Below are 12,288 nucleotides of genomic sequence, written 5' to 3'. Positions count from 1 at the left end.
TTCAGTCATCAAACGAGGAACAAACATTGCTCCGACTTGAGGCGTGTTCAATTTTTCAGTCAAGTCGATGTCAAAGGTCTTCCTGGTTGAGGGTCTTTTCGATCGACTGGCGACCGCTTTTAATCACGAAAGCCATTCATAATATTGCGTACGACCCAGAGCATCATCTCTGTAAGCTTGTTTCAAAAGTTGAAATATTTCTGTGAAAGTTTTTCCTAGTTTCACACAAAACTTTATTGTACCGTCACTCCTGAAAATCACAATTACAAAAATCGCTACTCAGATGTAAACACGTTGCATTCACATAACACTAAGAAGAAAATTAAACGAGATATGAACGATCTGAGAACATGTGGTTAAAGAGAAGGTTATGCCAACCACATGTCACTCTATATCTTTTGGCGCATAATTAAAGATGTTCGGTTATTTTCTGAACAGACCTCATATATTCAGATATAACAAAAATCTGTACTGTTTGTATTTTCATTGTAATATTTTTGAAATTAATTATTAAATTGTTTTGACATCAGTTTTTCTTAATCTGAGTTTTACTTTTTAAAAATGGAAGTTTATTCTCATATTGAAATGATAAACATCTATCTTATACAGTTATTGGCAAACTTCAAGCAAGCTGAAGTGCACCGAACTTGTATGCAGAATGTATTCTAATTGCTGTTTGTCTATTGAAATTTTTTTTCAGTATGAAAGGTAAAAAGAAACAATTAATTTTCTTCTTAGAGCTGATTATCAAAGACTACAAAGCATAAAAATCCAGTAATTGGAACATACTGAGGGAAAATTCAGAGTTAAGTAAAAAAAGGGTTGTTATATGAACAAATTGATCATGTGGCTGTTTGAAAAAACTCTGTGAATCTACCAGCAGCATCCATGTTATGTAGCAAGAATGCAAGCAATTTATGAAAATAGATGCCTGCTAGGATGAGCATTTTGTGAGGTAATTTTACAATAACTGGCAACTAAACAGAAATTTTTGAAGTAGATTCACTAATGAAGCTGGTTTCAACTGAAATGAAATCATCATTTTCAAAGGGGACAAGAAAATCCTTGTCATTATGTAGTCAATGTTTCAACAACCATTTTCTATAATGTTTGGTTTGAAATCACTGGCAATCAAAGTTTCCTGCTACTACAAACAGTTAATGGCAAGAATTATAACGATTTCCTAGAAAACATTTTACTGAATTACTTGGACAAAGTTATTCTGACAATTAGGAATAATGAGTAATTTAAGCATGATTGTTCTCCACCACAATATGAATGTAAATCAGTATTCAGGTGATTATTTGCCTTGAAGGTAGATTGGTAATGCAGGAACGATAGCTTTACCTGCAAGATCACCTGATGTAAACCCAATAGATTTTACCTTTGGGGACACCTGAGAAGTATGGCTTATAGTACACCATTGATTAATGTTGAAGATATTTAGTAGAGTACTGAAGGTTTTCAATACAGCAGGGATTTCTGAAAGAGTGAGATAAATGTTAAGTTATGGGCCACGTACTTCAGAGTACTGCTATTAATGGAGGCCATTTTGAACATTTGCTCTAGAAAAATTGAAATGGTATACAACTGCTTGTCTATTTAATGTGTTTAAATTTGGTTTTAATTTAAATAAATTTACTGTTTATTGCAACTGCATAGAATTAATTAAATCCTACTATTTTTTTGTAATGAAAAACAACCTTCACTTGGTCACTGTTAAGAGAAAATATGTAAAATGACTGAAAACAATGAATTATTAATAATTGGTATTTTAATTAAGTAAATAAAAGGCCTTATTTTTTAATGTAATATTTCCCAAGTTATTTTGTTTACAGTACGTTTCATTAGCATGTAAAGTATGAAAAAATGTAAGGTTACTCAAATAATTTATTTAACAGTAGTAGAGATGAAATATACATTATGTCATCAATTTTCTAAATAAATTGTCCTTCTTACCAGGATATAAAAGATTAAAACCAATGCTGTCATACTGAAATTTGTGAGCTTGTTTACGTTGTAATTTTTTATTAATTAGATAAAATTATTGTAAACATATCTACAAAATATGATTCCTCAAGCTGATTTTGAGATACAAATTTTCTTTAAAAAAAACAACACAAAATGGCAGACAGAAGGAAAATGAATGGGAAATATCCATTTTTTCATAAAACATATTTTGTTCAATTTGTTATGTAGAATTTCTTGTATGTGTGTATATATTTATATATATAAAGTGTGTGTGTGTATGTATGTGTGCACATGTGCATGTATAAAATATATAACTCCATTAAAAGTAAATCTTAGATCCATGGGGAAGAGGTGTAAAGTAATTTCAAGTACTAGGAATATGACCCACCAGGTTGGTCTAGTGGTAACACATCTTCGCAAATCATCTGATTTCAAAGTCGAGAGGTTCCAATATTCACATCCTAGTAAAGGCAGTTACTTTTAAATGGATTTGAATACTACATCATGGATACTAGTGTTCTTTGTTGGTTGGCTTTCAATTAACCAGAAATGGTCGACTTGAGACTGTACAAGACTACACTTCACTAACACTCATAGATATCATCCTCAGAAGTAACACCTGACAGTGATTCCCAGTTGCTAAACAGGAAAAAAGTACTAGGAATATAAAATGTAACAAATATAAAGATTAGGTAAGAAATCAGTCAAGTTAGGGTCACAGTTTAGAATTAATAATGTCAATAAGAAAATAAAATAAATGATAAATGTAACAAAAAATAATCCAAAATGTGATTTTTTTAAATTTCTAATAAACCTGTCTCCTATATATAATTCAGCAATGTAAAAACAATCAAATTACTTTTTATATCCTAACTTAAGAGCTTCATCCAGAGCCATTAAGCTTCTTTTTCCAGAACGACATGAAAATATAAGAGTATCTTCTACAGATGGTCTAGATAGTCCATATGTACATTTAAACTCTTCATCATTCATTATGTTTAAAGCTTTTGATATTTCACCCACTGAAAGGAATATATCAATACAAATTAATGATTCAATTAAATAGTTAAATCAAAATAAATAAAATATTTTTTGTAAGAAGTTAAAAATAATTCTCAGAAATTATATTAAATTTTTATTCAAAAACATCCTTTGTTTTATTAAATAGTTCTTTTTTTCTATGAAGTTGCAGGTAGTACTTTATTAATAGTCTTGAAATAGGTTATATAACCCTGATAAGTATTTGGTAAAGTAATCTGATTGGTTCAAGACATCAGCCAGTTGCTACCAGTTACTCCATTAATAGCTAAATATAATTAAAATTTTAATCAGATGTTTTGGAAGCATGTTTGGAAAATTTAAAAATGGTTTGTTTTTAAGATGTGGCTTAAAAACAAACCATTTTTAATTTTTATAAAATTGTTACAACATTTTAACATTCTTGATATATAAAAATATACTTACTAAAAAAACCTTTAATCAATTATATTGATATCAAACCAAAACCAAATTATCCTGTAAAAATCTTACAACATTTAGTGATGATAATTGGTGGGGAGGAAATAACAGTAAATTTCTGTTATTCCCCCCTGTAATTTTTTACATATTTTTCATTATGAATCATTAGGAAAATTCTTAAAATATGATATTCACTTCATTTTGGGATGGAGAAATCATTTTTTTATTTGGGAGAATCACAGAAAAGACCCCAGCATTGTTTAGAAATACTGATTACTGAATAATTACGATTTGAAATATTACATCGATTACTTCAGTGTTGTTGATTAGTCCACATCATGTTGTCTCAAGTGACATTCATTTCTCTTATTATAAACATTGATCCGGCTTCTTCAAAACAGAGGAATCATTCAAAAGACCAGAATATGTAAAAAACAAAGTGTCATGAAGAAAAACTAATCAGAAAGGGAACTTGGTTGGAAGGTAGCAAATTGTCATTCAATAGGATTATTTTATTCACTTATGCTTGGTCTCAGGAATACGCTACCACCTGTTTTGCTGAACGAGAATTTGAAAAGAGCCGTGATGCCACTACAGACTGGAAGAACTTCACTAAAAGTATTTCTTATTTCTTTGGTGTTGAGATTAATAAAGAATGTTTATATTTTGTGCTAGGTCTTTCAGCACTATTGCAATTGTTTATTATTTATATAATCAAAATATTACTGTTATTGCTCAAGGTTAACAAGGGTTGGTTAAGTTTGGTAAGATTATATTTAAAAAATAAATAAATGGTTATATCGGATTACTGGGTTATTTCTCCAACCAGGTTTTATTATTATCAATATTTCCTGCTACTTTGAGTTATTTCCCGGTGAAAAACTTGCAAACTTTTGGGGGAGAAACGAAAAAGTACCTGTTTTCTGATCAAAAGTTGATTTCTTTCAATTAAAAAATGTGTTCTCTCCACTGAAATTGACATTGTCAATTAAATTTCATGCAAATATCATTGAATTTGATAAAATAAAAGTGGGGAGGAATCACAGAAAATACCCAAAATAACCCACCCAATAACAGAAAGATACAGCAACAAGGGACATTGTCCAGGCTCTGCAATCTGTAGGGAGAAATAATTAACTCCCGCCATTCTTGCATTCTATTTCAAAATACCCAATGAGACTTAAAACTGTAAACTTTCAAAATACACTTGAAAAATAACAGTATTTTCAAATGACATACACACAAAGCATATATAATTTGATGATATAAATCAATCATAAATTACGATATTAGCAGTGATTGTTATCAAATTACAATCAATTGTTGCAAAACCTAAAGTACACCAGCAAGCAACACCAGGTCAGTTGTTAGAAAGTGGACCGCAGTCGAAAGAACAAACAACGGTATATAAATTAAAGCTTCTGACCACAGGTATGTAAATCATAAATTCTTGGATTGGATCCTAAAACGTAAAATTCAAATTATCAGTGAAAATTTTGTAAGGACTGACTTTCTTCAAGGCTTGATTGCCAACTTCATATACAAAATTTGGCATGTTAATCTAATATTTTATCAATATTAGGGAATCCTGAAAAGTATGTATGGAATGGCTAATAGAGGCACCAGCAGAAGAATTTTTGGAAGGGGAAGAGTTAACATAAGTGATGATAATCTGTTATTATGAAAGCTCTTGGAACAAAATAAAATACTGTAACAAAGTACTTTAATACTAAGGTTTTAACTTAGGGGATGATTTTTTATCTATATGCAGATTCAAACTTACAACAAAAAACAAATATAAATTATTACAGGAAGGTGTGATAATGTGTAAATACAACATTTAGTCAGTGGTATATATATGGAGAAAAAACAATGTTAATAAATCAAAGATTATAACATTATGCAATCACTCAACTAACAACAAAAAAAATAATAATTTTTCAGTAAACTGTCCAATCCACTTTTGAAAATTAGCAGCACTGCTATTTATGAAGTGACTATTCACACCCTTTTGATGAAATATATGAGGGTAAGTCAATTATTATCAGCAATATAGTTATAAATTTTATTGCAATACAAATAGGAAACTTATATGTACATCATTTTTCAACATAGTTCCCTTGCATTTCATGCACTTGGTCCATCGTTGCACAAGCTTCCTAATGCCCTCATAAAAGAAGGTGTTCGGTTGAGCTGCGAGCCACGAATGCACCGCTTCTTTCACTGTTTTGTTCGAGGTAAATTGACTGCCTCTGAGTGGACCAAACAAGTGGTAGTCAGAAGGGACAAGATCAGGACTATATGGAGAATGAGCCAGTCTGGAGTGTTTCAGCAGTGTGGGCAGGCATTGTCGTGCAACAACACAACACCTTTTGACAGCAGTCCTTGGTGTTTGCTTCGAATTGCAGGCTTCAGCTTGGCAGTAAGCATCTCACTATAACACGCACTGTTTATTGTCGTGCCACTTTCCTCATAATGTTCCAGTACTGGGCTTTGAGTCCAAAAAACAGTAAGCATCAGTTTTCCTGCGGATGGTTGGGTCTTAAACGTTTTTTTGTAGGGCAAATTTGGATGTTTCCATTCCATACTCTGCCGTTTACTCTCCGGCTCGTAATGATGGATCCATGTTTCGTCACCAGTGATGACTCTGTCTAAGATGTCCCGTTCATTACCATAGCAATCCAAATGATTTTAGCAGATGTCCAAGCACGTTTGTTTATGCAACTGTGCGAGTTGTTTTGGGACCCAGACTTTATGAAACCCAAGTCTGTTGTTGATGATTTTGTATGCAGAACCGTGACTAATTTGCAGATTATGTGCCACTTCATCAATAGTTACTCGTCTGTCAAAGAAAATCACGTCACGTGCACACTCAATGTTTTCCTCATTTGTGGCGGTAAACGGTCATCTAGCTCCTTTGTCATGCGTAACACTTGTGCGACCATTTTTGAATTTTTTAATCCATCGTTGACACTCCATTGTGGCAACACACTGTTCCCATACTGTACTGAAAGTCTTCGATGAATTTCGGCCCCTGGCCGCAAAAAACAGATCACTAAACGTTGCTCTTTTTTGGTGGAAATAGAAAGCAAAGCAGCCATGGTTAATGGCAGGGCAGCAATAATGGAACTAACCTAGCAGCATCAAACCTGCACAGACACAACAATTAAACCACGCATGCATCATCTACGTAACACGACAGTACTACCAACATAAACAAAAATATAACTAAATTGCGGATAATTGACTTACCGTCATACAATTATAATGTAAGACCACTTCCTTAACAGCTGCAAAAGTTAAAACAGTCAAGGACAACAAAACACATTTTTCTAAATTAATACATTATAATTTCAATAATATGTACTTGCTTACAAGGAATATTTAAGCTTCCAGGAATTTTACCAGTTTCCTTAAGTTCATCTTGCTCTCTTACATCAATCACAGTAACTTTATCACAACTCATTAATTTAATCAGCTGGTTATAATCTACATCTTTCCCACAAGCACAAGATGACATTTTGTGTTTCACAAGATCTAAAATAAAAGAAATGTTATCTCTTTTAGAAGCCTAAAACTCTAATTAAATGATTGCAGCTACTTAAAAAATTACTATAACTAGAGAAAAGAATTTGGAATATTTCCTCAATTTTCTGACTAATTTACATTATTATTTCATTGTTGTCAACCAAAAATTCTGAATTTTAAAAAATATATATCTTATACAATGCCAACTGAATTATTAATTCAATAAACTATTTACTGAACTAACAACTCAGTTTTAATTAATTCAACTGATCATTACAATTATCAGTTTAATTACACAAGAGTAATGCATGTACCTGGCATAATACAGTATTTTAATAACTGTTGAATTAATGTATTCAAAAGTCCTTTTAATAAAAAATCTTAATTTTTACATTTAATGCAATATTGGTGTTTACAGATGATTTTTGTTGAGGGATTTTGTAAATTACAACAAAAATAGATTGATAAAGCTGTATTTATGTACTTGTATGTTGAAAATAACACAAATCTCTTTTTTTTTGTAAAATTACCAGGTTGTTAAAAAATCCAGTAATATTAATCTCATGTTTAATATTTTCATTTTTGATCTCACCAATAACTTTTAGATTTAATATAAGAGAAATATATAAAAACAGTCACAAATGAATGCCAGTTGATATATTTTAAAATTTGTTTTGTTCATGTTCTTAACTCTGTTATGTTTGTTTTTTATGTTATTTTGTTTTCTATCTCAATTACTTCCCTGTATATATTATCTTTACTATTACACAGCAGTGTCATTATAGTAATTTATTTTTTTTATTTACTTAAGTTCCCACAAACAAGATTTGACCTTCTTGGGATTTACTTTTTATCCACATAGATTTTTGTGATCTCAATTTTATAACTGAATTTGTCCAAATTTTAATTCAATCAATTCCTTAAAAAAATCTGTTTTTAATATGTTCTTTTAATCAAACTCACAAAAATGGGTTATTTTCTTACCATATGATAATATTGTAGTTATATAGGCTCTAAATGTACAATTTGTATTAAATGTTTATGGAGATATTTAAAAAAAAAACTTTAATGCTAATATTCAATTCTGGAATTAAGGACTTTGATTGATTGAATACAGAAATTTTTTATTCTTCATTATCTCTTGCTGAACAATTTTACATTTAACAGATATAAAAAAGGTTTTGTATTTATCACAAATATCTCTTAAAAAGGGCAGTGTGAGGTGGTCAGCAAGTAATCCACTAATTTCATTCAACTGAATAACAAGACTAGTATAACTCATGTTTAAAAATTTCAACTCGTATTCGTTGCACACAATTTAAATATATATCAGAAAAACCTTAAGCGAAAGCAAAATTTACTTTCTGGAGTTAACTTTGTAATTCGACAAACAAATTTATCTAATGATCTACAGCTTAAAACCACATTTTTAATTTGCTACTATCAGTAACACTTACATAATAACCTTAAATGAAACTTTTAATATACCTTTTTCAATGAAATTCAAATTAGCTCAATTCTATACCACTGAAATTAAGAAATTCTTTGCTTTATTTGTTATTAAAACAATTACCCAGATTTCAACTTCAAATGACAAACTGGGAGGTTAGTGTAATAAGAACAAGAAATATACATAAACTAACATTGATAAAACTACAAATTAATACTTAACTATGCTAATAGGAAGCAGTCATTGCCATGGGGAAAATCCCAAGCAGCTAAACAAATCAAATTAAAAATTTTACTGATAATTCTGAAAAATGTATGATCACAAGGTTTTTTTATTTTACTGACAAACAATGAGCAACAGGCATACACTACATTATTAATGTAGAAAAAATGTAGTTTTGCAAATTTGTAAAAGTCTGAGAAAAACTGTTAAACGATGTTTAACTGTAAATAATAATAATAAAAAAAAAAAATACCGATAACGATAATCATAAGTATAATGAAAAATTAAGTTTTATAAATATCAAACTCACAAAGTTCATAACTTACTCAATGTCACTTTTTCAGAGTAATCAATTCTTGGTTTACAATGTAACTTTTTAGCTTTACTTAACGATACCGAACATATATTTTTGTTTAAGACATTACATAACCTAAAACAACCTTTAGAAATATCTGTATTCATAAAACTTCCAGAAGAGCACGAGCTCAAATATTTTATTACAAACACCTTAATAAATCTATTAGCCATTAAAATATATAAAGTTTCGTACTAATAAAACCAAGGTGTGCCAGCTTCTATTTTAATCAGCTGACACGATAACAAACCAACAGAATCATAACCTTCACTGGACAACATTTTGTATTTAAAGAAAAAAAATTAAATGCTATATGTATAATATATATCTACAAAAAAATAATTAAACAATTTTACTAATAAAACACAAAAATAAATTAACTGTCCCAAAACTGGAACATCTTGCTATATGCCTGAAACAAGCCAAATTTATTTGTTCTATTAATGAAACTTCATGATTATCTCAATTCGAATCTGAAGTATAGCAGATAAATTAAATGTACCGGAGGCTAAACTGGAAAAAGAAAGAAAGATAAATTAAATGCACAGTGTAAAAAAAAACTTAGATTAAGAAAACAAAATTAAATAATAAGCTACAAAACTTTTTTTTAGACTTCCAAAGTTAATAACTAATTTACTAGGCCTAACTTATTTACAAAATTAATCTTAATAATTGTGCACTATTCATGAATATGACAGTTTTACTACACATTTGTATAAACGTTTTTAACACGCATAGTTTTAGTTTATTGATTTTTTTAATATTGTTTTTATTAAAACTGTACTTGCTGCTCTTTACTGAATATTTTTTCCACAATTAAGAAATTTACATCGTTGTCTTTCATTAACAATATCTGGCCAATGTTCAATCCTGTATAATCTGAAACATCTTTTGGAGAAGCTGTAGAGGATGGACTTTCTTTTTCACCTGCAAATTCCGCTCTTGTTCAGCAGAAGTGTATCTCACCTTTTCTCCAGAGAAGTAGCATTATATGTGCAAAGAGAAGCAGCAAGATCTTGTCAGAAATCTACTTTTCTGATGGATGGTAGCTGTTTTTCTACGCAGATTTTTCTGTATGTCAACTAAGAGTTTGCAGCAATTGATAAATCTAATAAATGGTAAAATAGTTTAAAGTAACATTTTTTACTTCTGACTACAATTATGTATCCTCTAAAAATAGAAGCCAGAAGATCTACTCCACTCGTGTTGATTGTAAATATTTACAATTTTAGGGCAAACAACGGGTTATTTTTTCCTTGTTTCTCAGATAAACCTTAAAACTTTGCCCATGGGTTGCCTCCCAACAGAGGTTGATATCAATGACACCATTTTATCATACCAATGTACAGCTGTTATATCTGCACCATCAACGTTTTGGAAAATTCAAAACTTTCACATTTCAGTATTTTGTTTTTTTTTAATCCTGCTTTTGTTTCTTTTTGAATCATTTATTTATCTCTAGGATTGTATTTCTTCTAAAAGTTCCAAGGCAATGAATACCATTTTGCTCCATTAATACTAGATCGCTTCTGGGCCTCTGGCCTCAAACTGCAAACTTTCATTACATTACAGGTTGTAGCAAGAGCAGGTTACTACATTACAGCAAGAGCAGTGTTCTACGTTTTCGTCGTCGGAGCTGTACAACGATCGCGGTTAGTCAACCTACGTTGCTGCGGAGTGTAACACAAAATAGCGGCGTAGTGTGTTGGATTAGTGCCATCGTCGGCTAAATAAGGACGTTTCCTTTGTATTTCGGTGTCCCTATTTCGTAGTTCGTGAGGCCAAGGAAATTTCAGGTCCTGTGGCAGGTTCGGGAAGTGATTTCGCCCCGACCTCGCCGGTGGTCATATATTAGGAGCGTTTTGGCTTTTGACTGTTCGAGCGGGGTTGTGTAAGAACAGACAGCCTTGCTCGGACTTCATTTGCGGACGCTCACCTGGTTTTGCCAGGTGGTAGGTTCTTACAAGCTGTAAATGTAGTGCCTGGCGTTGCAGCTGGTGTAGTCTCTCTTTTAATGGCATGGAGCGGCAATCTGGAGGGGATAGCCTGGACGGCTTGGTGGGTTTCACCAAGGACGTGGTGGCCGTTGATCCCTTCGTCCCGCAAAGGTTGATCGACAGGTCGCCGCCGAGGCCAAGGACTCCGGCTAAGGATCCCGTGGTTTGCGCGGGGGAGGTACCCTTATTACCTTGTGATCAGGTGGCATTGCACGCAAAACCTGCGATAGCCTCTGCTTGGAGTAGTGCAGGAAGACGGTAGCTGAAACTGCACGAGGAGAGCACGGTGGCCAAGTCGGAAGGGCGAGATTTCGTGATGTGACCGGGTGGTGGTGCGGGATTTCTCCCCAGAGCAGGGAAATAAAGACACATAGGTTGTTGTTTATGGAGTACTTGGTCATAAGCAGAACAAAAACATTCTTCTGTCGGCTCTCTTGACCCAGGATGATGTTGTTATAGATAGAGATCGTATCCTCACTCATCTGATGGACGATCTACTTCCAGATAATACCGAGGTTGGTGAGACCTCGTATGATCGACGTGTCCGAAGGGAAGTTGTAGGTTTTCACTCTGAGACTTTGTCTTCAAAAATTATTGAGGAGGAAGTCCGTCAAATAATTTGTAGCATGGCTAGGAATAATTCCTCCAGATATGATGGTATCACGATGGAGTTACTTGTTCGCACATTGCCCGTAATTGTTGGTCCTTTGACTAGGGCTTTTAATAGATTTCATTTTTCTGGGCACTTCCCGCGTGTTGGAAACGCGGTGTGTTGAAATTGCTCTTCAAAGGTGGCGACAAGGATCCCACTGTAAGTTCTACTTACCGTCCTCTGACGCTCTTGCTCGTAGTAGGTAAGGTTTTCGAGAAGGTCTTGTACCTCCGCATTAATAGTAGGTTAACTTCTTTCTAATCATGTGCTCACGGACGAACAGTATAAAGTGTCATACATTCTTAAGTTTAATGTAACTATTGTAATTAAATCAAAATGTCAAGGGTGACAAGAAATTAAATATAACGATTCAAGAAGAACATAGCGTTGCTTCATTTCATCATCTACCATCTCATCAAAAATACTGTCCACACTAGCTCTAAATTCTACCAGACTTTAACAATGCAACGAGAAAAGCTGATTTTCAAATGCATTGCGCTGCTACAAATTGGAATTCATTGTTAGTGTTTGTCTCGTAAAATATTCGGCACTCCTGCAATTGGTGGTAAATGCTCTTCAGTCAACAATTATGGATTCACTTCAATGTGCAAATCACATACATCATGAGAAAACACTGTGGAAATACGGTTGTTGA

At 32.4% G+C, this 12,288-nt stretch overlaps 1 protein-coding gene across 5 annotated transcripts in view; it reads right to left on the bottom strand.

Annotated features, from left to right (window-relative positions):
• LOC142331037 (thiosulfate sulfurtransferase/rhodanese-like domain-containing protein 3) overlaps positions 1-12,288 on the bottom strand; it is a 29,825-nt gene that overhangs the window by 3,878 nt on the left and 13,659 nt on the right. The window contains exons 1-3 of one of the 5 annotated variants that reach the window (XM_075376646.1): positions 8,956-9,423; positions 6,805-6,966; positions 2,831-2,993 (exon numbers count right to left, since the gene is read on the bottom strand). In XM_075376646.1, coding sequence (XP_075232761.1) covers positions 2,831-2,993; positions 6,805-6,966; positions 8,956-9,157 — 527 coding nt within the window. In that variant the 5' untranslated portion in view covers positions 9,158-9,423. Of the gene's footprint in view, positions 1-2,830; positions 2,994-6,804; positions 6,967-8,445; positions 8,599-8,629; positions 8,649-8,939; positions 9,424-12,288 lie in introns of those variants that run through there. The other 4 variants (XM_075376656.1, XM_075376681.1, XM_075376672.1 and 1 more) reach the window with 4 other exon arrangements.

Source organism: Lycorma delicatula, chromosome 1 (genome assembly GCF_047948215.1).
Source record: "Lycorma delicatula isolate Av1 chromosome 1, ASM4794821v1, whole genome shotgun sequence".
NCBI classification, from domain to species: domain Eukaryota; kingdom Metazoa; phylum Arthropoda; class Insecta; order Hemiptera; family Fulgoridae; genus Lycorma; species Lycorma delicatula.
Note: the sequence above shows the minus strand (reverse complement) of the source record. Positions and strands in the feature narration are given on the sequence as shown.